General features: G+C 46.5%; 2 protein-coding genes across 2 annotated transcripts in view; one reads left to right on the forward strand and one right to left on the reverse strand.

The window, feature by feature from the left end:
* The window catches only part of SAP130 (Sin3A associated protein 130), an 87,078-nt gene extending 66,917 nt beyond the window's left edge, over positions 1–20,161 (forward strand). Inside the window, exons 16-20 of the mRNA XM_078784627.1 lie at positions 42–275; positions 8,075–8,200; positions 14,291–14,394; positions 18,904–19,020; positions 19,117–20,161. Coding sequence (XP_078640753.1) covers positions 42–275; positions 8,075–8,200; positions 14,291–14,394; positions 18,904–19,020; positions 19,117–19,269 — 734 coding nt within the window. The 3' untranslated portion in view covers positions 19,270–20,161. The remainder of the gene's footprint in view (positions 1–41; positions 276–8,074; positions 8,201–14,290; positions 14,395–18,903; positions 19,021–19,116) is intronic.
* Positions 17,031–18,860, reverse strand: COA4 (cytochrome c oxidase assembly factor 4 homolog). The gene is made up of 2 exons (XM_068128685.2): positions 18,825–18,860; positions 17,031–17,483 (listed from the first exon to the last, which is right to left on the reverse strand). The coding sequence occupies exons 1-2, from the start codon at positions 18,843–18,845 to the stop codon at positions 17,211–17,213; spliced, it is 294 nt and encodes a 97-aa protein (XP_067984786.2). The 5' UTR covers positions 18,846–18,860; the 3' UTR covers positions 17,031–17,210.
* Positions 20,162–26,262: the final 6,101 nt, after the last annotated feature.

The raw sequence follows: 26,262 nt of genomic DNA on the forward strand, positions 1-26,262 counted from the left end.
GCATTGAGCAAACACATTGTCAATGTTGCTGATCACTCTAGGAATAACTCCATCTAGCGCACGATCCGGTCCACTTCCTGCACTTTGTTCCATGGGTGGCGAGATTCCTGCTGGCACTTCCCCGCGGAAAAAGCCGCGAAAGCAGCAGCACGTTGTTTCTGCACCTGAGGAGAGTGAGATGCTCGAAGGCAATTCTACAGATGATGAGGAGAAGGGAAGCAGGGCGGTGCAAACCATAAAGTATGAAAAACTTGTGGCACCCAAGGAGTACGTGGGTAAGGCCTTTGTAGAAATTTACCCAGGCTTGGCTTGCAAGCAACACTACAAATGAGAGGTTTTGTGACCAAATTATTTTCAAAATGCTAAAAGCTTGATGGCTGTCACAGCCATTAATTTTTTTTCATTAAAACACAATTATGCGCTAAAATACTGGTTCCAGTACAAGGCCCCAATATATATATATATATATTTTTGTATACAAGATCGAGGCTCGTGAAAGAGCGAACATTAATCACACAGAAAGACAAACCGACACATAAAACAAATAACATCGGGAGCGGTAGACAAGATGGGGAGAGAGGGGGAAGGACACAAACACAACATTTGAGAGCAGGGACCGAGAGACATGGAGACATTGAGAGATCTGTGGGAGGGAGAGGGCTTTGGGGGGGGAGGCATGGGAATGGGGGGTGGGAGAGGTATAAAACATATGGACACTGCCAGGACTTCCAGGAAAGAAGTTGGAATTTCAAACAAGGTGGATCTGGGGTGAATTAGTGGGGGTAGAAAAGATCAAGGTTTTGGATGGGGGAAGATAAGAGATGGTGGTGAACAGCTGTTTTATTTAAAGACCCGGAGGGAGGAGTGGGATTGAAGGGAGTGTGGGAGTTTGTTCCAGAGGCGGGAGAAAAGAGGAATGAAAGAGTGAAGGTGAGCAGAGAGCCGAGATTTCGGCAGTTTAACCATCAGAGGGTTGCTGGCAGATCTTGTGCGACCTGTAGGAATATTTGGGGGACAGAGCACAGAGAGAGCTGGGGGAGCAAGGCCGGAGAGGAGTCGGTAGAAGACAGAAAGACCACCTACCTGCCTGCGGTGAGCGAGTGAAAGGCCCTCAGAGATAGCTTCATCGCGGGAGATTCCTATGATTCTGAAAGCTTTTGTTTCAACAGCGTGAAGCCGAGCTAGGTGTGAGGCAGGAGCACCAGCCCATAGGGGAGAACAGTATTCCATTGAGCTGCGGATGAAAGCCTTGTATGTGGTGAGGAGCTCAGGTGTGCCTAGGAAGGACTTCGCACGACGGAGGATGCCCAGTCGGTGACTGGCTTTGGAGGCCAGCTTGGAAATGTGGTTTTCCCAAGAAAGATCATGGCAGATAGTGAGACCCAAAAGCTTGAGCGACAGAACTTCTTGGAGAGGATTGTTGAGAAAGTAGATGGGAGGGTTGTCCAGTCGATCTTTTCGGAGAGACATAGTAAGAGTGTGAAATTTGTCAGGATTGAAAGACATGTTCCACTTGTTTGACCAGTCTGTGATTTTGTCCAGGTCTTCAGAGAGTGAGGAGGCTGCAGACTGCCGATCTGAGGGAAGAGGAATGGAGCGGCAGAGAGTGGAGTCATCAGCAAAGAGATCGAGAGGATTTTCCAGAGAGTCGGAGAGATCATTGATAAAGACCAGAAAAAGCACAGGGCCCAGCACACTGCCTTGGGGAACTCCAGCCTGAACAGGAAGGGGAGATGAGAGAAATCCATTCAGGGCCACACGTTGACTACGACCAGAGAGGAAGTCCGCAAGCCATGCATGGAGATTTCCATGGATACCATAGGAGGAGAGTTTGGTGAGCAGAGCTGGGTGCCAGACCGTATTGAAGGCACGTGATATGTCAAGGGAGACAGCTCTGATTTCCTGTTTGGCATTGAGGACCTCCATCCATTGTTGAGACAGCAGAAGCAGCATGTCCAGAGTAGAGTGACCTGGTCTGAAATCAAATTGATGATCAGAGATCAAGCCATTGGAGAAGAGGAAAGATTTCATATCCGAAGCAATGATGGATTCCATGACTTTGCTGATAATTGGGAGCAGGCTGATTGGTCTGTAGTTGCAAGGATTTGTTTTTGCACCTTTTTTGTGTAAAGCGGTAATGTTTGCTGATTTCCAGGATGCTGGCAGATGACCTTGAGCAAAAGATAGGGTGAAAATAACAGAGAGAGGGTGAGATAGAGCGGCAGAGCAGGATTTTAGGACCCGTGGGCTGATGCCGTCTGGTCCAGTTGCAGAATCGGAGTCGAGGTTAGACAAAAACCCCTCCACCTTGTCAGGAGAGAAGGACACAGATTCCAGGAGCAGTTGGGTTCGACTGGGAAAGGTGGGAACAGAGAGAGATGGGTTTGGGACTAAAGATTTTGAGGCAAACACAGAGTTGAGGCATTCGGCTTTGTCACGTGCGATGTCAACTGTGTGGCCATTTGAGGTAAGGGAGGGGATGGAGGGGGAACAAACACCAGAATCGGATTTGACCAGACGCCACCAGGATTTGTAGGAAGGAGACAGGTTTGAGAGTTCATTCTTGAGTGAGGAGAGATACTGCTTCCTGGCACTCCTGAGGGTAGACACACACTTGTTCCGAGCTTGGTGGAAGGAACTGAGATTGCGTTCAGTTGAATTAGCCTTCCAAGAGGCAAAGGCAAGTTGTTTCAGGGCAACTGCCTCACCACAAGATTCAGTGTACCATGGACGGGACGAAGGGGAAGACAACTGAAGACGAGATGGGATGAATCTGTGCATGAGAGAGAGCAGTTTGCTTTGGAAGAATTCCCAGAAAGAATTGATGTCAGAGGCAGTGGAGATGGGAGACCAGTCCAGACGATTGATGGCTGCTTGAAGACCGTCCCAGGCGGCCTGAGTGAAATGCCAGACTCGTCGACGCTGAGGAGGCTCTCTGAGAATGGCCAGAGAGATGTCCACTTTGACAAGCACATGATCAGAATAACCGATTGGAGCAGAAGAAGAGCAGCAGACATTAGCAGGGAAGTTTGTCATAACCAAGTCTAGAAGAGAAGATACTCCATTGGCTGAGATCTGGGTCGGGAAATTGACAGATTGTGTCAATCCCAGTGAGTCACAGAAGTCCTTTGCTGAGGTGCCATGACTGGTGAGAGAAGAACCCACACCCAACCAGGTGGCATGATGACAGTTGAAGTCACCACATACGAGGAAGAGAGAGTTGGGATGAGTGGATAGAAGTTGGTCCATGTTGTCAGACAGTGAAATGTAAATGGAGTCATCACTGTTTGGGGGACGGTTCAGAACACATATGAACAAAAGGTGGGAGCGGAGAGGAAGCCATAGCCAGAGGTACTCCTGGGGGTGACGAGGAGAGAGGGCAGTGCAAGGAGAGTGAGGAAGAGAGTTTTTGATAAAGATAGCCACCCCACCACCAGGACGAGGCTCAGGTCTATCATACCAGAGGAGGGAGTAACCAGGAAGAGATATTAAGGAATCAGAGACATCTTGAAGGAGGAAAGTCTCTGTTAAGCAGATCAAGTCTGGATTGTCAGAAGCAACCTGTATGGAGAGATCAGTCAGGTTTGAGAGAAGGCCCCGGATGTTTGAGGTCCATACCGTTAATGAAGAGAGAGGGGGAGCATCGGGTACAGGACAGGGGAGGGGAGGAGTAGGGTAAGATGAAGGATGAGACGGGGAGGTAGGGAGAGCAGTTGATAGTGTGTCAGAGATTACAGAAGTGTTCCAAGAAAGGGAAGGATGAGGAGGATGAAAGGTTTGATGGTGAAGGGATGAGGCACAGTGAGGGGTTGTTTGAGGGAGGGCAGAGGAAAGTAGAAGGTTGGGGGGAGTGGAGTTATGAGATAGAAGGGAGACGAAGTGGGGAGGAGGCAGCTTTGAGGAGGAGGGGGGAGGAGGGAGAATTGGAGAGGAATGGTATGGGGGGAGATTTGAATGGGAGGGGTTGGGGGGGAGTTTTGAAGGGGAGGAGCGAGGGGGGAGTTTAGGAGGGGAGGGGCAAGGGGGGAGTTTAGGAGGGGAGGGGCAAGGGGGGAGTTTCGGAGTGGAGGGGCAAGGGGGGAGTTTAGGAGTGTAGGGGCAAGGGGGGTGATTTGGAGGGGAGGGGCAAGGGGGGAGTTTAGGAGGGGAAGGGCAAGGGGGGAGTTCAGGAGTGGAGGGGCAAGGGGGAAGTTTAGGAGTGGAGGGGCAAGGGGGGAGTTTAGAAAGTGGATAATTAATGAAAGACGAACATTGATAACAAATTGGGTTTGTTGTGATTTTCAAGTTAGCAATCCGATTCAGAACGATGGAGGGGGGGTGGAATGAATGTGAATTTAGACCATGTAGTGAGGGAGACGTATAAGAGATTGAATTTCTTTTTTTTGACGTGGAATGAGTTGGAGAGGAAATTGAGAAAAGCCTTTTAAATAGGAAGAAAAACAGCGTGTTGTAATATACCACTGAATAAAACACTGAAGGGGAAAGGTTAAACATATTTAAATAATATTGAAACAGAACCGTAAACAATCTTATATGCACAAAATACCAACGGGGGGGGGGAGAGCCGAGAGGGACCACCACGAGTCACGTGAACAGGGCAAAAGGTGGATGGCAAGGAGATAATGGGGGAGGGGCGAACAGCACACCTGGACAGAAAGTACAGGATGAGACAACAGCACACGTGGAAAAGGGAAAATACATGTTTTTGGTTATTTATTTATTTATTTTTTTTGGGGGGGGAGGGGTGGGGATTTAAAACGTTAGACAAACAGTATTATGTTTGGGGTAGAAGGGAAAAAACTAAGAGCCAAGCAAAACACGATGTAGGGGACTTAAGTTAACAAACACCGACGGGGGTACAAGGCCGCACACGAGGAGCAGAACACGATTAATTAATTACGAGTTACAGGAAATTCAAACCAAGACTAACTATAAACAAACAATAACGCATGGACGATAAAATAACGAGTTGAAATTTGACAAACACACGAATGAAAAAATAACCGCTTTGGATGCCCGGAGAGAACCAAGCCTCAAGGTCGGAAGCTTCAACAACTAGGCCGCGTGGCACGAAATACTCGACTATTTTTTACAGGTATGAAAGATTAACACCGATAAATCTCCCGAGGGACACGCAAAAGGTACACACACGTAAGATAAATACAGTTTCTACAAAAATACAAATGTGACAATTAACTTCGAGCGTGCGTGAAGATCGTGGAACAGCTTCGAAAAACCGTGACCGCCCCGACAAGATCTCGCGAGCAATCTACATGTATAAATGATCTCGCGAACAAAATTTTGTATCTACATGTATAAATGAGGGTTGATAGAAGCCACTGTTCATAAAGTTGTACTTAATTTAGAACACACACACACACACACACACACACACACACACACACACACACACACACACACACACACACACACACACACACACACACACACACACACACACACACACACACCTGTGAGAAATAACAAAAACTCCACAAAATGAGCAAGGTGCATCGTTTGCATTTTATAAACTAGTACGGCACTCGGTAGAGCACATACCTCTGCCAGGCTGAACAGTTTATGTTTTGTATCCCATTGATAGGCCGGATCTGGATTCGGACCTGAACCAAAATCTGATCGGCTTGTTCTTGTCACCTAACCAACTCGTCCACCAAGTTTATTCATAACTCGTACACAACTTTTTAAAATATCGTGTTATATATCACTTTTCACCCGATCTCTCAATGGGTAAGAATCAATTAAAAAATAAATAACTCTTGAAGACAACAACAACTACTTAACATCGAGTTGTTGTTGTGTTGTTGTCTCAATGGTGAAGAATCACTTAAAAATTTCATAATTCTCGTATCCGAATCCAAATTCAGATCTTCACCAAAATCGAATCGATTAGTCCTTGTCACACACCCAACCTCTCCACCAAGTTTCATCCTAATCCGTCCACAACTTTTTGAGATATCCTGCTATATATAGTTTTTGGCCCCATCTCCCAATGGTGAAGAATCACTTCAAAAATTGTACTAGCGAGATCCGAATCTGGATCTTCACCAAAATCTAATCATTTCGTCCTTGTCACATACACTACTGCTCTGCCAAATTTTGTCCTAATCCGTCCACAACTTTTTGAGATATCTGGTTCACAGACAGACAAACAGACAAAAACAGCCAGGGGTGAAAACATAACCTCCATCCACCTTCAGTGGCCGAGGTAAAGATATCCATTCACTATAAAGGGGTCTGTTAATCTCAGAAATCCTTAACAGCAATGACCCTTCTTCGTCTCCCTTCTACTACCTTCTCCCTTCTGCGACAGAGATTCAAGACCATAATTATCTGGCAGTTGACAAGAATGATTTGCTGGCAAACCTAACATGGGCGATACTGAAAATTGTAAATTATGATCGCTATATGAGGTGATGGAAGCAGCCAGGTAAAAAGGTGATCCTCTCATAAAATATGGGAGAGTTGGCTTCAAAAAACCAGGTGCAGGCTTGGCTGGGCCTGTTGTTGAGCCAGCTCCGTCTTTGGCACTCTTTGCAACTAGTGGGCATTTTTAATGTTTATACTAGAAAAATTCTAATAATAAATATCGTACTAATAAAAATCTAGTAGCCGGATCCGAATCCGGATCTTCACCAAAATCGAATAATTTCTTCCTTGTCACATACACTACCGCTCTGCCAAATTTCGTTTGAATCTGTCCATAACTTTTTGAGATATCTTGTTCACAGACAGACAAACAGACAAACGGACAGGGGTGAAAACATGACCTCCATCCACCTTCGGTTCGGTGGCGGAGGTAATAATCGGAAGAAATTAAACAAGTTACGGACGTAGCTTCAAGACAATTGATCTTTTATTTTCGACAAGCTTTCGGTCAAATAGGCTTTCTTTTCAGTCTTCCTTGAGTTCAACAAGAGTCTCGTTGTGGTGTTGGCAAGTTTATAGAAGTTGGGAACACTGATTCAAAGAGATGCAGTGTGGTAAGGGAGGGAGATGGGGAGGATGAGGTATGGCAATTTATATGGAGGGAAGGAGGGGTGACGAGTAGGATGAGTGAGGGGTGACGTGTAGGTGACGAGATGGGTGTTGTGAAGAGGAGGAGGGACAGAAACAGAGTTTGACACAACACTGACGTGCTCGTAGCGGTAGAAGAGGCACAGGGAAGAGACTGCTTGACAGGAGGCCAAAGGTTGGAGGAGATGGCTAGAAAAAGTAGGATCGTTAATCAGTTGGACAACCTTGGCTTGGACAGGATATAGAATACCAATGACTGACACAGGAGTACCGCCACAGATGCCACAGACCACAGACACGCCACAGAGTGTCAGTATTCCATCTCATAAATACCATGCATTTGGAGCTTCATTGGGAGCCCTTCATGCCAGACTCTGCCAAAGGTTTTGCTGATGTCCACTTTAATAACACTGCTTTCTCCAAAGTGCTTGAGGGGTGAAGGCCATTTGTTAGGACTGGCTTTGTGGAAGCCATTTTGGTCACCATAGAGGAGAAAGCAGGATTTGAGTTGGGCTAAAAATTGTTTGTTGATGAGAGACTCTATGATTGAGATATCGGGGGTCAAGGCGATTGGAGCGATCAGGAATGTTGCCCTTTTTTGAAACAGAGTAGACATAGGTGTCCTTCCAGAAGGTGGGGTAAATGCTGGTTATAGTAGGAGAGGTTGGGGTTGTTGCATAGCGCCGGACAGTTCTCTAGACCAAGCCTGCAGCACGGAAACAGCCATTCAATCTCCCAGGAGCGACCCAGAGATCCCCCACATCTAGGATGGCGTACCCCCGCCTTCATGAAGTCAGGACCACGACAGAGTTAGAGAGACAGTGACAAGAGGGAAAGGGCCGGTCCTTGGGGACCGATCGCCACTGTCACCGTGGCCGCTGCCCTGGTGAATCCGGGCAGCAGGGAAGAATGGGGAAGATTTGGCCCCCGACTTGCGCGTTCAATCCTCATCTTTTTATAATTTTTGAGCATTTAATTTACATTTCAATAAATAGAATTCTATGGTTATTAAAAATAGATCTGTTTTGTGGGTGTACAGATGAAGAGGGTGTACGATACGTTCCCGTTAAGCTTAGACCACCGGTAACACTGCTCAGCCAGTATCGTAACCCTTGGAAGGCAGCGTTTCACCATTTCCAGTGCTACTCTGATGTCCGTACGAAAGGTAAGACACCTTTGTTGTACCTTTTTTCTTGAATGCATCAAAGGTTTGACTTTAAGTGACAGCATTTTATCTAAGATGTGACATGTACACAATCTTTTCTGCTGTTTGAGATAGTATGGTTATGTGCGGGGTACAGGGAAGTTAGTAAAGTGTAACACCTTAGCGTGGACAGTGTGCTCGTGCCTTTGTTCTGCTGGATCTGTCCTTTTTTTTCTTGTGCCTTTTTATCCACGAATGCTTGTGGTGGTCAAATCCGCACGTACAATGGAGACTGAGGGACATTGGGCAAGCGTGTTCAGTGACCAATCCAGGTTTTTTTTTTTTCTTTCCTTGAAAGGCATGATGGTCGTGTACGGGTCTCGAGAAGATGCAATCATTAATATCTCCCAGTCTGTGTCCAGGAATCCGCAAATTTTGTTCTTGGAATTGTCATGATGTGGGGTGGTATTACTGAAACCTTTTGCACCAACTTGATCCGTGTCCATGGCAATCATGATAGGTGGTACATTAATGAGATCTTCCAGCAACATGTTTTCCACCCTTCAACAACATGGTCTAGGAATCCATATTTTTGCAGGATAATACTCCTACTGACAAGAGCCATTCGAATAAGGAATGCAATGCAAACGTTGGTGCCATTACATCTTTGCCTGGCACCTCTCCAGATGTAAATCAAAATTTAACATCTCGGGGATTTCATTGACCGGCATGTTCCAATCTTGCCAAAACGGCCACAGACCCTCAATGTTCTGGAAATTGAGCTGATTCAGGCATGGAATGTCATTCCCCAGGCTCGTATTTGGCTACTCGTACAGTCGCGTGCGACGACGGTGCAATGCAGTGATTGATGCCAGAGGTGGACATTACCCAGTAGTATTGCTTGTTACTTCCACGTTGGATCCCAATGTGAAAACATTCGCCACAATGCAGCATTACATGATTGTCACAATGAAATGGACATGTAATTATTCAGCATTTATCTGTCGGAGGTTTGCCCCTCATCTGTCACCTCATGATGGCACAGAAAGAAACCTCAGCAACTAGAGCGGCACTCAGTGGAGTGCATACTTCCGCCAGGCTGAACAGTTTACATTTTGTATCCCATTGATAGCCAGGATAATATAATGTACGCAATATAACGTGAACAGATAATATAACAATTACAATGCACCATGTGGAGAGGTCACATGCTGGTTACAACGTGCTGTGTGGAGGGGTCACATGCTGCTTAGAACGTGCTGTGTGGTTGTGAACTGAGTGCTTTATATGAAAAGCAATTACTTGTTGTAATCTGTTTAAGTACGAATTTAATGTATTTTTTTTCTTTTTTTCTGATAAGCATTTACTTGTTGTAAGTGGAATAACCACGACTTTTAAGGTATCAAGGAGAGTGGGGAGAGTGGGATATAACGAAGGGTGGTGGGGACGCAGGGAGCGAAGATGGAGGGAGGGAGTGGGTGGGGTGCAGGTAGGGATGAGTGCCTTGAGGGAGGGAGAGAGAGGAGTCTAGTGTGGAGGCATAGGGGTGGGCCGGGGGGAGGGTAGGAACGAGTGGAGAAAGAGCGGTGTGTGTGTGAGAGCACACACAGGGTTAGGATAATGGGCTAACATAGTGGGTCCAGCATGTCAGCCAGGGCAGCACTGCTGATTGATGATCTGAGCGTCCCAAACTGGTCAAGATGTTATTGGCTCTGCTAGATGGGCAGCGGTTCAGAAGTGAGGTCAGGCTGGACAGTTTGAATTTGGGAACAATGGCGGGCAGAGAAGTGGAGATGATGCAGAGAAGGAGGTTGGAAGTGTTGTGTGTGTGTGTGTGTGTGTGTGTGTGTGTGTGTGTGTGTGTGTGTGTGTGTGTGTGTGTGTGTGTGTGTGTGTGTGTGTGTGTGTGTGTGTGTGTGTGTGTGTGTGTGTGTGTGTGTGTGTGTGTGTGTGTGTGTGTGTGTGTGTGTGTGTGTGTGCGCGCGCGTGTGCGTGCGCGTGTGTGCGTGCGTGCGTGCAGGAGATCAGTTGGAAAGGAGACAGGGCGAGAAAGTTGGTAGGAGGATACAAGCTGTTGCACACGAGTGTGGATGGAAGGAGCAATGGTGGGAATAATAGTATCAGAAGAGATCACCAAGCAGGTGGTCAGAGTGGAAAGATGGGAGGGTGAATAGTTATGGCATGTGTGGTGTTATAGAGGGATATAGAGGCAAATAGTGTGCGTTATGTCAGTATATGGGCCATAAACGGGAAAGACTGGGGTGGAGAAGTTGGAATTCAGGGACACACTGGAGAGGATGATGGAAATGGTTGAGCTGTAGGTGATGCTGTGCCTTGTAGGGGACTTTAACGTGAATGTTAGAGTTGTGGAGCCAGGTTAAGAGGAATGTTTTGGTAAATTTGGTTGGGGGACAAGGAATAGAGAGGATCAAGAGCTGGTGGTGAGGAATGGTATAGCCATAGCTGGTTTATTCTTTCAAAAATGGGAAAGCCACAACATTACCTGTGCGCAGCATAGAGCAGAATTGGATTTGGTGGTGGTAAGGTAGCAACAGCTGTGGAGGATTAAGAGTTAAAGATTGCAAAGCAGTGGAGGGAGAGCATGGTACCACCCAACACAAGCCTGTGGTGTTTGTGGTACAGATGAAGATAAGAAGGGAGGTTAAGAGCAGGAGTCAGAATATTATTAGGTGGGGGATGTGTAGGGGAAAAGCCGCCGTAGAGTACAAGGAGAGGATGAGGACCAAGTATGAGCAACTTGGCGAAGAAGCGGAAGGTTTGGAGAAGGAATGGAAGAAGTACGAAGAGGCATTTAGGGGAATTGCAGAAGTGTTGTGTGAAAGGCCATCGGGAAAGGGTGCATCGTCAAGGATAGAAAGCAGGTATGGTGGATGGAGGAAGTAGTGAATGCAGTTGATGAAAAGGAGGTTTGGAAGAGGATAGAGAAGATCAAGGATAAAGGGAAGCGACTGGATGCAGTGTTGCTGCACCTGTATTGGCAGAAGAAGAAAGCAGCAAGGAGAGCTGGGGATAGGGCAAGGAATGATATTGAAAAAGAGGTGTACAACAAGTTGGAAGAGTATGGTGGGAGGAAAATGAAATATAAATTGGCTCAGGACAGGGATGAGGATAGGAAGGAAATGGAGGGGGTTGGGAGTAGTGATTGAGGATGGTGGCGAAAGGCCAGTGATAGAGAGGGGGGGGGGGGTAATATTTAAGGTGTGGGAAGGATATTTCATAGGGCCGTTGAACCAGGAAGGAAGCATCGGCAAGCTGAACCTACTGAGTTATGTGAAGGGAAAAGTGGAGTTGGTGGAAATCACAGAAGAGGAAGTGTGGACGACATTGAAGAGCACGAAGAGGGAAGGGCACCAATCATTGATGAGGTGTGTACAGGGATGATAATTGCAGCGGGAGAAATCGGAGTCAGTTGGACGAAGAAGATGTTGAATGTATGTGTGAGAGAGGGTTCAATTCCGGAGGCTTGGATGACAGGATTAATTGTGCCAATATGGAAGGGGAAGGGGGATGTTGAAGATCTGGGAAAGTGCAGGGGCATTGCATTTCTTGGTCATGTCATGAAGGTTCTGGAGAGGGTTCTGAATAGGAGGAAAAGGAAGAGTGTGGAGAAGGAGATTGGAGAAGAGCAGCAGGGGTTTAGAAAGGGTAGGGGAACGATAGATGGGATGTTCACGCTGAGACAGCTGGTGGAGAAGAGGTTGGAGGTGCAAGGTGAAATTACATTGCGATTTTGGATTTGGAGAAGGCCTCCAATATTGTCCCGAGAGAGATGGTGATGGCAACACTGAGATGGATGGGAGTACCGGAAGCAGAAGTTTAGTTGGTGGAAGGGGATGTACAAGGAAACTAAGGGAAGAGTTTTGGTTTGCCCTGGAATGTCAGAGGAGTTCAGTGTGAACATCGGTTTGAGGCAGGGAAGCGCTCTCAGCCTACTCATGTTTATCATGGTAAGCAAGAAGGTAAACATGAAAGGTATTCTGGAGAGAATATTGCATGCGGATGATCTGGCTGTTGTTGCGAGAGTGGGTGGGGGATGCAGGAAGTACTGGGAGTGGAAGGAGGCATTTTGAGAAACATGGGCTGAAAATTAGCATGAAGAAGATAAGATGGAGGTGATGTGGGTTGGGCAGCAGAGAAAACAAGCATTCTGAGTATTGCGCTACAATACATGTCCCCTACCGACAGTCTGTCATCCGGAAAACTGTTGGGGAAATTACCAAGGGTTATTTACCCACAGGTTCTGAATCGTTCCCAATCGCTAATTACCTCAGGACGGGCTCACCTGTGATTCGCACTCGGGACTTAGATTTATACACCTTGCAGACAGGTACGAAGCACGAGAAAATACGTTGTTGATAAAGAACCTTTCGAGTCGCTAAATATCAGTAATTTATTATATTTTCCGGTTCACGATCAATGATCGATGTGTATATATATGTTGCTCGGCTTGGCTCCGCCCCTCCGGAAAGCGCGCGCTGTGTCGCGCTGTTGACGTTCGCGAGACGAGGCTGAGGGCGCGCGGTGCGGCTTGAGGAGAACTCTGGAATAAACAAGAGATATCCATTTTAAAAATATTTTCGTTTAATTAACGATATCTGCCAAACCACGGGCCTATCGCAAATTCCAAAAGGACATTTTAGTAGATTGACATGCTGAACAGATCTGTGAAGTTCCCCCTCGATTGGATTAAAAATGAGGGAGGAGCTCGGATTTAAAGGTTCATGCTTTAAAACGTCATAACTCTGAAACCATGTGACACATGACGTCATGCTTACTGACTTTTTTGTTCGTCATGGGTATGCGATTCTGCCTGCAAAGTTTGGCCTCGATCTGTTCAGCCGTTGCAGAGAAAAAGGGGTTTTCGTGTTTTCACGAAAAACAATATGGCGGCCGAACCACGTGACCTGTGACGTCATAATTACCATTCAAATATTCTACAGACCGAGTCCCTCATATGGTGAAAAATTGATCTCAATCGGTCCTATTATTGCAGAGAAAATCTTTTTTAAAGGAAATTAAAACTTAAAATGGCACTGAGTTAAGGATCATCAGAATTATCAGAATTCCAAAAGTTATAAGTGCCATAACTTTGTCAAAAATGATCGAAACGTCGTGAAGTTCGAACTTGACCTGTAACTTATCATGAGGAAACCATGTGCCAAGGTTGAAATCATTAGCATTAAGCGTTTAGAAAAAAAGTCCGGAAAACTGTTCTTTGCGTGACGGACTGACGGACTGACGGACTGACGGACGGAGGGACGGCGTGAAAACATATAGTCCCCTCCGATGTACACCGGTAGGGGACTAATAAATGAATATCAGGTTAAAGGGGAAGATCAGACAAGGAAATAGGTTTGAGTATCTTGGGGGAGAATGGTGACTGGGGATGGTAAGTCAGAGGCAGGTGTGGAGCAGGGTTCAGGTGGGTGTTAATGCGTGGAGGAGGGTGGAGAGAGTAATGGCAGACAGATTTCAAGGAGATTGAAAGGAAACGTTGTGATGTTTTGTGTAAGGCCCACCTATCTTTACAGTTTGGAAACTGTGGCACTGACAGAGAGACAACAACAGTTGCAAGAACAACTGGGTCAGGAGGATTGTGGGAGTCGAGAGGGTGGATAGAAGGAGAATGGCTGAACTGAAGGAGGACAATGATGTGCAGATGAGCTTGACGGGGATATTGGTGAGATGGGCTGGACACTTTGTGGATTGGGGGAGAGACAATGGCAAATAGAGGAGATAGGTTGAGGGAACAAGGTAGTAGGAAAAGAGGTAGACTGTGGTTGAGATTGGAGGATTGTGTGAAGAGGGATACAAGTAAGGTGGAGGTGATGGTTGGGGATTCGAGAGCATTAGCTGGGGACATAGGGGAGTGGAGGAGGATCGTGGGCAAGGCAGGGCAGGAACGTGGTACCATTGGACCTCACTCTTTATAAAGGGAAGAGGAGGAGAAGAAGATTTATTCCCCCACTTAACCTAGTATCATGTTGTATTGCTTATTACAAGCAGGATTGTATTCGACAGCAAGTTAAGGACCTTTCTTAAATTTTCATTCCTGCACTCCGCCCCTCCCACCCCCCATTCCCGGCACAGAAGAGAAGAAGGCGACTCTACAGGACATGGCAGCACAAAAGGGTTTGGTGAGCAAGGTGCAGGGCTGGAAGGTGCAGCTGTGTGCCTCGCAGTTAATGCAGCTGGTGAGGATAGATAGTCCCACAATTAAAGGCATTGGCAATCTTTATTTTTCTTCACAGTATGTACACGAGGCATCCTGTTGCACACACAACCTTTTTGACCATGAACACACTTTTCGGGGTTTTTTGTTATAACATGGAAACCGTCATGTGTCAGAGATCAACAATTGTGAGGGTATTGTGCAGACCGCGTTGGAGAACAATGGATGGAAAGTCACTGCACATACCTTTTTGATTGGTTTGTTATTTATCTACCATCATCTAAGTCTCATGGAGGAGCTTGTACCTTGATTTACAAGGTTGGACAAGGGCATTTGGAGAAATCTGTGCAATTTCACATAAATGCAAGACAGTACATGGTAGACAGTGTATGGCAATTTAAAGCTGGGATACCAGCATCGTGAGGCACGTTCTCAGATGGCAACACCAACCAGGCAGAACTAAGAGCTTTGAAATTGAGATTATCTTTCACCTATGTCATCTTGATTGTTGTTGGTTAATTGCACTTAACTCTGGCTATCACAAGGTTGAGCAGGAAACACAGGTGGTCAAATATATATATATATATATATATATATATATATATATATATATATATATATATATATATATATATATATATATATATATATATATATTAATGTCCTTTAAGGAGAGAGAAACAAGAAGATTTTAACAGTTTGATGCAGATTTACATTTGGCAACCACTTGCATCCAAATGCTGTAACAGGGCATTAAACATAGCAACCCACAGGTTCCTCTCCAGCTGCCGACATGATTATGTGAGAGCTGATTGGTTATTCCCTCCAATTATGGGTGAGAGACGTGATTTGGTCTTGTTATTTATATGTTAAATGCTATTGGCATTGCACGTGGTACAATGGTACATGCTTGTGAGCCTTGGTGCGTGTTTCTGTCTATGCTGTCGCTGATGAACTGGCCAACGTCATGAAAATGGTCCGGCAGCTGAGGGGACGTGTAGCATTGGGATTATCATGTGCTACTTGTGAATGTCGGCAGCTGTAGAGGAACCTGGGTAGGGTTTGAAACGGTAAAGGGCTTATCTTGTGTAGCTTTTCTTAGTTGCTTTATGCAGATTTCTTAAACTGGATGGGAGGAGTTAATTTATATAATCCTAACCACCTGGTATAATTGATTAGGTGAAAGTTGATTGGATACAACAACAACAGGCATTTTAAGGCCATTTTCCCTGCAAGAGCGGGGGTTAGCCTTGCGGTCCCCATGACAATGTTCTCCATTTTGCCCTATTTTCTGCATCTCTCCTTGTTAACCCCCTTGCCCGCATTTCTTCTTCGACCATCTTTAGCCAAGTCTTTCTTGGTCTTCCCCCGTCCTCTACTTCCTTCTACATTCATTTCCATCACTCTTCTCAACCAGTCACTTTCATCCTTCCTCAACACATGACCAAACCATCTCAACCTGTTCCTCTTCACAGTATCCATCACAGGCTCTATTCCCATCATCTTTCGCAATTCATCATTTGTCTTCCTCTCTCTCAACGATACTCCACACATCCACCGAACCATTCGCATTTCCACCCTTTCCAGCCTTCATTGCTGCTCTACGTTCATTACCCATGTCTCGCTCCCATAAATCATAACACTTCTCACACATGCAGCATACACCTTTCCCTTCAGCTTCAACGACACTCCCCTCCTCGTCAGCATGCCACTCAGTTCCCGAAACTTCTTCCATGCACATCTCACTCGAGCAACCGTTGCCGAGTCTGATCCACCTTCTCCATTCAGCATGTCTCCTAGGTAACAAAATGTTTTCACACTTTCCAGCTTCACGCCGTCTCCAAGATCCAACTCAAGATTTCCTCCATCTGCAGCTCCCTGAAAGTTGATTGGATATTCCCTCAAATTATGGATGAGAGAAATGATTGAGTCTTATTATGTATATATATATATATATATATATCGGCGTTGCCCGGTGATCTAATCCTGTTGGCATTTTGAAGAAATCTATTTTTTTTTTTTTGTGGGGGGAGGGGGCCTAAACATCCACTAAGGAAAATGTATATTTAATATTGTTATTACACACACACGCACACTAAATCTAAATAATTTCATATTACTTTTCACATAGCTACAAAGGCTCAGGCTCAGACACTATACTACGTAGAGCGATTAAAAAAAAAAAATCCCCAAAATTGTACTTTGTTTTTTTTCTTCAAAGTTTTCAAAAAATATATTTGGGGGCCGAAAACACTCTCCAGCACTCACTGATGAACTCCTGAAAGATTGACGAAGATCCGTTCAGCCATATCTGAGAAAAATGACGACACACAAAGACACACAGCTCTCTTGTAGTATAGATAAAAGAGACGGGTGTCTATCAATGCAGATGCAGCCTTGTCAACCGTCTGGATTGACAACTTTATGTATTTATGTTCACATGACATGTTGCAGTTTGCTTGGAGCCCACTTGTGGTAAATATGTAGGTTGGTATATATATATATATATAATTATATATATATATTTTTTTCCTCCATTCTGGCTTTGCACCAGAATGCACCTTTTACTGTCCCTCAAAGCAAGCTTCCATAAGCATGTTTAAAGAAAGTATCAAGATGATGTGATAGGAGAGACCATCTGACAACCATGACAGGATGGATGGTGCAAATAAGTCTATTCATTTTATTGTACTGACAGGTGCACATTAACATTTGTAAATAATGACCAATTGTGAATCGACAAAAGTGGTTCAAAACATATGCAACTCGCATGTCCGCATGCACGCACACACATAAATGGTCAGTGAAATTGACTCTCGTAGACCTTTATGATCAAATTCATGCCAAGGCAAGACGAGATTTTAGCTCGGCCTCCCTCTTGCTCTGCTGGGCTGCCATACAGTCACGGAACGCCGAAACCTCTTTCTGGCATCGCCGCCAGTCTTGTGTTTCAGCAATGCATGCCTGCACAGCATGGTGCAGCTGCAAGCAGCCTGTCCTTGACAGCATATCATCCAAAGGATCTCCCTCCTCCTCTTCTTCATTCTCTTTTTTCTGCATCCCAGGCTGTTTGTCATGTTGTCTATTCCTTTCTGACATGCCTTGTTGATGCTGGGGATTGGGAAAGTGGCAATGGGTTGAATGCATGTACATTGGCTCTTTCCATCTTATTTTAAGGTGCCATTATATTGCTAATTTTCGTCACTATTGAAAGATGGACCGTGGACCGGCAAATTACCCCCTTCTTGAAGGTCATTAGTGAGCCAGCTGCGTGTTACAAATACTTTATGTACTGTACACAGTACTAATATATATATATATATATATAAACTATCTACCATTTAAAGCACAATGTGTATTTGTGTGTTTGTGTGATGTCTGTCCCCCTTCATAAGGGTAGGTTTTAAAGGCTTTGAGTAGTGCTTTAGGAGGGATTTGAGTGGGGTTTTAATTGGCAATCTTTGAACACGACTGTGTCCACCAGTTAAAAGACTCCGATGACCAAAAATACCACAAGGACCCAGAAGGCCGCAAAGACCAAAGAGACTCAAAGCCTCAAAGCCAAAGACCCTGAGGACCCAGTAGATCCCAAAGAACAAAATTACTAAGACCCAAAATACCCCAAAGATTCTTAAATACCTGAATATCCAGAAGACCGAAAATAACCAAAAGACTCGGAGGACTAAAAAGACCCCGAGGACTCAGAAGACCCAAAAGAAGAGTAATTACATCTCCAAGTTGGAACTGTAGATGGTGGCTTGCAAATCGAGCCTCAAGGGCGGTGTACAGAAGCGTTTGTTTTTAAAATAACAATAAATCCAAGGGGCAGGGAGGTGACATTTGCTGCACGTGATGTGCAACATGTGCAGTGTAAAACAAGTGTTAATTTACGTCCGTAGGATGTCTAATAAATAAAGAAGATATAAGCACACCTGACACTAGGCCGAGGCTTCAGACTTTGGCACGCTCACAAGGCTGCACCGTAGAATAAACTGTTCCAACCCTCCATTTTTGACGGACTTTGTACTAGTTATAATAAAAAAAACAAAATTGTACAAAAGAGATGGCATCTTCACACATATAAAGTGCAGATAGTGTAACCTTTAGAACCGAGAACTTCCCCAATATATGGATTGGATGTGGTGGGGCAGTTCCGTGGCCTCCATGGTTTCCCGACGTGCCACCTTAGACTCCTTATTGTGGGGGTATGTCAAGGATAGTTTTCCAAACCTCTGTTGCTGACATTGAAACACTTAATGCAATGATAATCATCCTTAGTTTATCTGAGCTACCAGAAACACAAGTCAAAATACTTAATACTATCTCAACTGGATTTGAATTGATGACCTCTGGGATTCAGCTCTGTGGTCTTGCCATTATCCACCATGCCATTACATCCTTATGCAATTTGGACAATAAAGACTTCCTTCTCCCTACACTCCCCACATTTACCTTGTACTCAGGTGTTTGCATAAGTCACCCAACTCTCGTCGATGTACCGTAAATAACTTGTCCGTCCCTCCCCCGACAGGTAAACCTGGAGAACGAGGTCTATGAGAAAATGTCATCCCTCCAGGAGGGCATTATGCCACAGAAAAAGAAAGGAGGGGGAGACGAGGAGTTGCATAAAGTGTACGAGCTCATTCAGGTGACCCTCAAATGCCTTGCACTGCCCATCTCATGATACGCCCTCCAAAATGTTTACTCCCCTCAAACATTTCTATCTTTTTTTTGTCCACACCAGGGCAACCTTCAGCGCTGTAAACTTGTAAGGGATCAGATCACAGAGGCGAGGGAAAGCATGATGCGGGTTCTGGATCACAAGGAGCATGTGCTCAAGCTCTTGAACAAGAGCGGAAACGCACGGAGGGGAAGCAAGAGGAAAGAGAAAGCCTAAATGGGCACACACAAACATTTAACACGTTCACGTTATCACTCGCACTATCTACACCTTCCGTTGTGATCTGCTCTGCTGCATCAGTTTCACGTGCCCATTGTGCGAACATTAAAAAAAAACAACCATTCTCCTGCTCCTCCTCTTCAAATCCTTGTGTTTTTACCGTTTCCAAAACTTCTCTCGTGGTTTCTTAGAAGCTCAGCTTGAAAAGCACGAGCTTGTGTATAGTTTTGGGTCAGTTACCCACAATGCAATTCCAATATGAATTCTCTTTTGCCTAAGACATTTTTAATTGCAAAGAATTCTAGATGCTGTTAAACACTTTTTCCACTTCAAGCTTCCTGGTTTTTAGTCTTAATTTAAACCCTCATGAACGAAGAGCTGGATCATTGACATCAAAGCAATAAACTTGAAGTTCACAAAGGTAGACCGACATCGTTTCTGTGACACTTCTGTTTTTTGTTTTTATTTTTGGCTCGGCATATTCGAAAGCCTTTTGGCTTTCACAAAAGAATGTCAAAAGAATTGACCTGTAATTGAACATGGATGCGAGTGTAAGGTTCCGCTTGTATACAAACGCCTTTTATGCAAGGATAAACGTGCATTCTATTTTTCACTAATACTACTTCCTTTTGTCACCCCCAAACCCACACTCTGCCCCACTCCATCCCCTTTTGTGTACATACCATTTCCATTTTTTTTTTTTTTTTTTTTATATAAACTATGGACTGTGAATGGATTTTGATCGGTTTGTAAACTGACATTTGAAAGCTGTGGTTCACCAGATGCGGTTAGATAAAATGCTTGCAAGTTAAATAAAGTCATCCTCTCCTTTTGTGCGCAACACCTGATAAAGTTGCACAATGTAGGAAAGGACTATCATTTAGCCAAAGATTGACTTGGATTTTTATTTTTCCAAGTAGAAGAGCGTAAAATCTCTGTCTCACCTGCCAATATGGCTGCGTGGCAAATGCTGTGTGAAGTTGAGCTGGGTCATGTGATTTGCTGCATTCTGCCTTTGAGTGCAAGTGCTTGGTTAAACATTTGTAGTATGGCAGATAGGTGCAGGAATTGTGCCTTTGATGATACAAGCATGGCATTTGGCACACAGAGTATGTCCTAAGAAAGATATTTGGCAAAAGGGCCATCGCAGATTTGTCCTGTGACAACAATCGTGGCCATTTTTCAAAATGGCCTCCATTGTTTGTTATTTTACATATATTTGGTACATTAGGCGTGTGTAAAACTGTACATTTGGTCATGCAATCATATAATTTAGCACACAATTAAAGACATGTCACACCTGTTTAGTCTATGTAGAATGCGCATCAGTATTAACGAAATGTGAACATTGAAGGCGGTTTTTACCTTAAATCATGTTTATTGCCATAAAACAGGTGAAAAACCAAAAAAAGCAACAATTTTATGAATACTTATCATAAAATAAATGAATAAAAGTATATAAATCAATTTTGATTGATGAAAATTAATATTAAAAATAAATAGCGCCCTCAATTTTCACATAATGTAATACATTTCAACCATATAAACACATAAAAAGGTGAATATATATATATATATATTGTTACGGACACGACTTTGATGTTATGGTGGGCCGAGCGGAATGGCCGCCGTGTTCGCACAAGTTACCCGATTATACTCGAACCTTGGCCGAGTCGCGCTACGCTAAATCAATTGAGGAAAGGACACAACGGCTGGGTTTAAAATGACACGACACCAGGGGTACGGTTCTCAAGACCTCCGGAGGAGGTTATATTAGTTCGGAACGTTTAGATTACAGGGATGAGAGGTACAGCATAGTAAGATAGGCACTTAATTACGGTCTTATAGTAGCCCCGACAGACGACAGATAAACAGGACAAAACTGACTCACACGGGGATTGATGGCAAGGAAAGCGGGTAGTCGATGGCTCAAGGTGCACTCTTGGCTCAGGGGCAAAATCGACCCGGTCCGGTCCAATGATGCGGGGAGGTCGCTCAGCGCTCGGAGGTCGCGACTTGTCTTCTCAAGCTGGGGGCGCATCTGACGTCACGTCCGGTCAGTCGCTGCGTATATCCGGCGGGGAGTGACACGCCCTCGGCTCGTTAGCTCCGCCCCAGATGGAATCGGTCCGCCGCTTCTTATTGGGTGCGGGGGGGTTACCGGGCTCCGCCCTTGACGAGGAGCTGACAGTCAGCCCTTGTGTGGTAACCCCGTCGGAGCACATGGGCAATGGCGGCTAACCAAGCCGGAGTGAGGACGCACACTCCCCGCGCCGCCGCCGCGCCGCCCCCCGCTGTTGTTGTAGTTGTTGTTGTTGTTGTAGTTCCATGAGGAAGAGATGCGGGGAGGTATTGGGAGGTCCTAAACTCACTACTGGTGCCATACAATCACATTCTGGTGCAACGAAGAGTCAGAATTAATGGAAACGAGTCCTTAACTGACATAGACTAAGAATAACTAGCAAGATGTCCGAAAGTTGTCTACGTGAGATGCGGTGGACCTGGGCACGACATTTAATGGGGGAAAAAGGGGAAGGTCGGTTCTACAGAGTGTTGTTTACAGACAATGGGACTAGGGAATGGGGGATTGGGGATAGTTGGGGAGTATGGGGAAATAGGGGAATATTTACAAGCGGATATGGATGGAGGCCAAATCCCATATCCGCAACATTGCACCCTTCTCTACCTCGGGGCGTCCCGACCCGATAAATTTTTACCTACTTTAGTGTGGCACTCAGATGTAGTTCCCTCTACTATTAACTCTACCCTGAGTGCGACAGTTTTACAGATGTTCACAAATGAGTAAATATGTCCCCCTGCGACGTTGCACCCTTCTCCTCACAGAAACACACCCACAGGATAACCGAATCGCGGAAAGAATTCTCAAACTAAACATACAGCCGGTAGGGAGCATTATTTACACAAGACTACACTGATATTTACACTACGATCCAGGACCTGTTTTTGGAGGAACACATGCAGATGTTATGCATAGAGAGAGCACGCATGCCAGCATCGATACACCAACCCACGAGTGCTCTGTGGCCTTACGGCCTTTAATAATGTGCAGAGCACCCCTTCCAAGCACCAAAAGCACCACCCCATAACACAGCACCATCCGGTGCACCAATAAAGTGTTCAATAATCACCGGTGGTGTCGCAGCCGGCCGATGTTCTGCCGCTGGTCTTGCCTTCGTGTGGTGCACTTGGCCTTCTGGCTTCTTTAAAAATAAAGAAAGGCGCCAACCGCGTCCATTTCTAAATTGTGGCCGTCAGGGGGCCAACTATTAGTGGTTCACCTGTATGGCATAGGTGCCACGTTGACCCATAGGTCCATCAACGGGTGGTGCTTGCCCGCAAAAGACTGCGGTCCATGGTGGGCGGCCACAAAAATTGCGGTCCATATGGTGTATCGATCCCGGCAGCAAGCAGCGAAAGTGCAGGCCCACAACTGCGGAGCCAGCACCTCTCTCTCCTCTCTCTCTGCCCCAAAGCCAGATCCTCGGAGGTGGGAGACAAAAGAAGAAGACAAGTGAGTAAGGTGGTAAGGGCGCAAAAGTGCACGCAACATTAGGTAATGCACACTAGGGGCACATGGGAACCAGGTGAGACAGGTACGTTCCTACCGTACGCCCCCCCCCCCCCCCCACCAGGTAACCTACATTGCCCCTCCCTTACCCCTTACTGTATCCACAAAACACAACACTACCCATAAACATCTACTTTACAAATCAACAAATGTCCCTACTGTCTTCCCCGTTCCTCCCATAAACCAAATTCGTCTTCTCTCCCTCCTAACCAATCAAATTTGCCATTTCCAACTCTCATCACAATTTGCCATCTCCAACTCAACATCAAAATTTGCCATCACCCATTCATCATCAGTCCCTCCTAGGGAGGGAGAGATGGAATCACCCCAATGTCTCATCCATGTCGTGATGCGTCTCACAAATCCAACAGCAATTCTCATTTCCTGCAACACAGAACAAAGAAACACAGGTGTGGAGTCATCATCATCACCTCAGGTAAGTGGCTGCGTATGGTGCGACAGGTTCATCAATCCTAACTATTTCCTAAATGACTTTAACAACTTTACATTACCCGGGGTCTTTCTCCTGCCAAACCATTGGCCCTCTTACACTATGGGTTCTAAAAACCAATTCCCATTGACCAAACTGTGGTGCTTTTCAATTTGGGGTCTCACTCCCCCGATTCATCTCCCGGTGCCCTCGCACAATTTCTGGGCCGCGACGTGTAGCTCTCCCCGCAGGTCTACCCACCTGCACACCTCCACCACTGCAGTTGCCTCCGAGCTTACCTGCTCCTTACCCTAACCTAACTACCTGGGGAAGGCCCTCTGGCGCTCTCCCCACTCAGTGCCCTCTCTGGCACTGGGCTACCCGGGTCCGTCCTCCAGATCCTCGGGCCCCACTGACACTAACGGCTCCCAGAGCCCACCTGCGGCCTCACCTGGCCGACATCCTCCCAGTGGTGGAGTGCCCAACCAACTACACACACTAACAGGCTACACGCCCAGCCATTTCCACAACACTAATGCACCCATCCACAATACCATTCTGCAACCGCACCACAAATGCCAATATCCAACCACAATTTACCTATACCCTCTACCTAACACTTACACTACCCGCCCCGGGTACTCGTGAAAGGGGTCCACTCTTCCCCCATCCACACCTTCGCACCATGCACACCACTCCGTACCACTTACTCCAACTCTCTCCACACCACTCATTCCAATACTCCATGTATTCCACACACCTGCACTTGCACACCTGTGCTCTCACACCTGGTGCCACCTGCACCCTTCTCTCCCCAAGCGCATTCGCGCTGATCCACAACACTCACTACTCACCCACTGCTCCACACACCTGTCCAGCTCTCACACAGCATCATCTCATCTAACTACTCCCCTCTGAAACTTGCGCTTCCCAGTCGTCCCTTTAAACTATTGCGCTCCCACGTCATTATCATCCACACTAATCTACCTGCGTCCCCACTACAGGTATCAGTCACTAACTAAACTTAACGTTACCTAATGTCATCTTCGCTAGATCCCAACACACAATATAACCTAACCCACCCGGGCTAGTTTTCACTGCCATACACCCCATAACTACTGCGCATTTGCCCCACCATGGGAAGGGTGGCAGGGATGCCACCCTTACCCACCGGGCCCATCGCTCACTACCAATTTTGCACATCAAATTTCAACAAATCAAAAATTTACCAATCACTACTCATCATCTGCCAATCATTACTGCCAATCCCTTGCCAATCATCAAATTTTGTTTTTCTAATTTCGGGGCCAAAACACTATCCTCGTCATTACAGTCTACCCACTAATGCCTCTCGGTGCGCCAATTCACCTCTAAAGCTCGGCTTCGTACAGCCAAGCCATGAATGCGGGTTGTTTGGTGCCAGCGGCTGGATACGTCCCGCATTCGGGGCAGGGACGGGGGCTTACCCGGCCCGAGATCCCACGCACCACCTCGGCGTGGAGCCATCCAATGTCCCGATCTCGACCTGCCGGCACGTCTCAATAGAAAGTGGTCGCCATGACGACCCTTCCTATCGGGCTGCCCGCTCCGCCTAGTGGAGCCCGGACGCGGCCGTTCCACGCGAGGCCCAGCGTGGATCGCGCACGGCGGTCCTTTCGAACCCGCCGTGGCTCGGATCCCCGCTGGTTCTCGCGGCACGCGAAGCCCGGCACGCACCGAGGGCCCGCTTTGGCTAAAAGTCGACCTAACCTCTAACCCGGTTACCGTCGATGCTTCACCTGGATGCTTACACCCCGCAGCCCGTTCCTTGCTCACACATCCAGCCGCTTCCATGCTCCTCGTCGTACCTTCTCTTACACACCTCGGTACACTCATTCCGCTCACCGACTTGGTCACACACCTGACCACCGAACACCTTGGCACACATTCGTCGCTCGCACACCTCACCAACACACCTCTACGCGCCCCCTCCTCGGTCACCTCCTCTGTGACAATCACAGGTGTGCTCTCACTCGCACACCCAACCACGTGCCTCACTACCAATTCCAGCGTGCATTCCCACTCACGCTCTACCATTCCAGGTGTGCATCCTTCCATTCCAGGTGTACATCCTCGCTCACCTGTCACAACCAACTCACGCTCCTTGTCACTCTCACTACTCTCACCACCACTCTTGACAACGCACTCACCCTTACTCTCGACAGCGCACTCTTTCCTCATGCACCTGTCCGTTACACACCTTTCTCGCGCACACTCTTGCGCACACTCTCCCGTCACACCCTCTGTAACACTTACCACACCGCGCTTCCATGTGCTCCCTCGCACACGCGCTACGACCGACTCACTCTCGCCAGCACCCTCACTCCTTGGCGTGCACTTTTTCCTCACACACCCCATGGTCGGACATTCTCGCACACCTCTTTTCGCACACCTGACCTGTCGCACACTTCACCAACGGCCTTTCACGAACACCCGGGTCCATCTCGACCCCCAAGCTTCTTAAATCCCCTGGCGCATCATACGCACGACCATATTGGTCACCACTTACACCGGGTCCTCTTCCTCTTCGCTACTCCTCCATCACCTGCGAATCCCTCATCCGGTTAATGAGCACATCATCACGATCCGAACACAGACTTTGGACCAATTCTTTTATCTCCTCTTTTATCTCTTTCTTATCCCCTCTCCGTCGCTTCTTAATTTCGCTCACCCCTTCTTCCACTTCTTCTAATTTCTGCTTCACCTCTTTTATTTCCCGGTACGTCTCCTCAAGCTCGTCCTCCAAGGCTACCTTGACCGTTTCCATGTGCGTCCTCACCTGCCGGTCCTTCGTCTCCATTACCTCTGTCACCTCGTCCAACCTCGTTGTCAGTCCCTCACGTACCATCTGACATTGCCTCTTCGTCGCTATCAAGTCGTCTTTTAGTTCTTTCTGTGTCGCTTTTAACCCTCGTAGTACCGCAGTGTTCCT

The sequence above is a fragment of the Myxine glutinosa genome, chromosome 9, assembly GCF_964187855.1.
Source record: "Myxine glutinosa chromosome 9, kmMyxGlut1.1, whole genome shotgun sequence".
NCBI lineage: Eukaryota > Metazoa > Chordata > Myxini > Myxiniformes > Myxinidae > Myxine > Myxine glutinosa.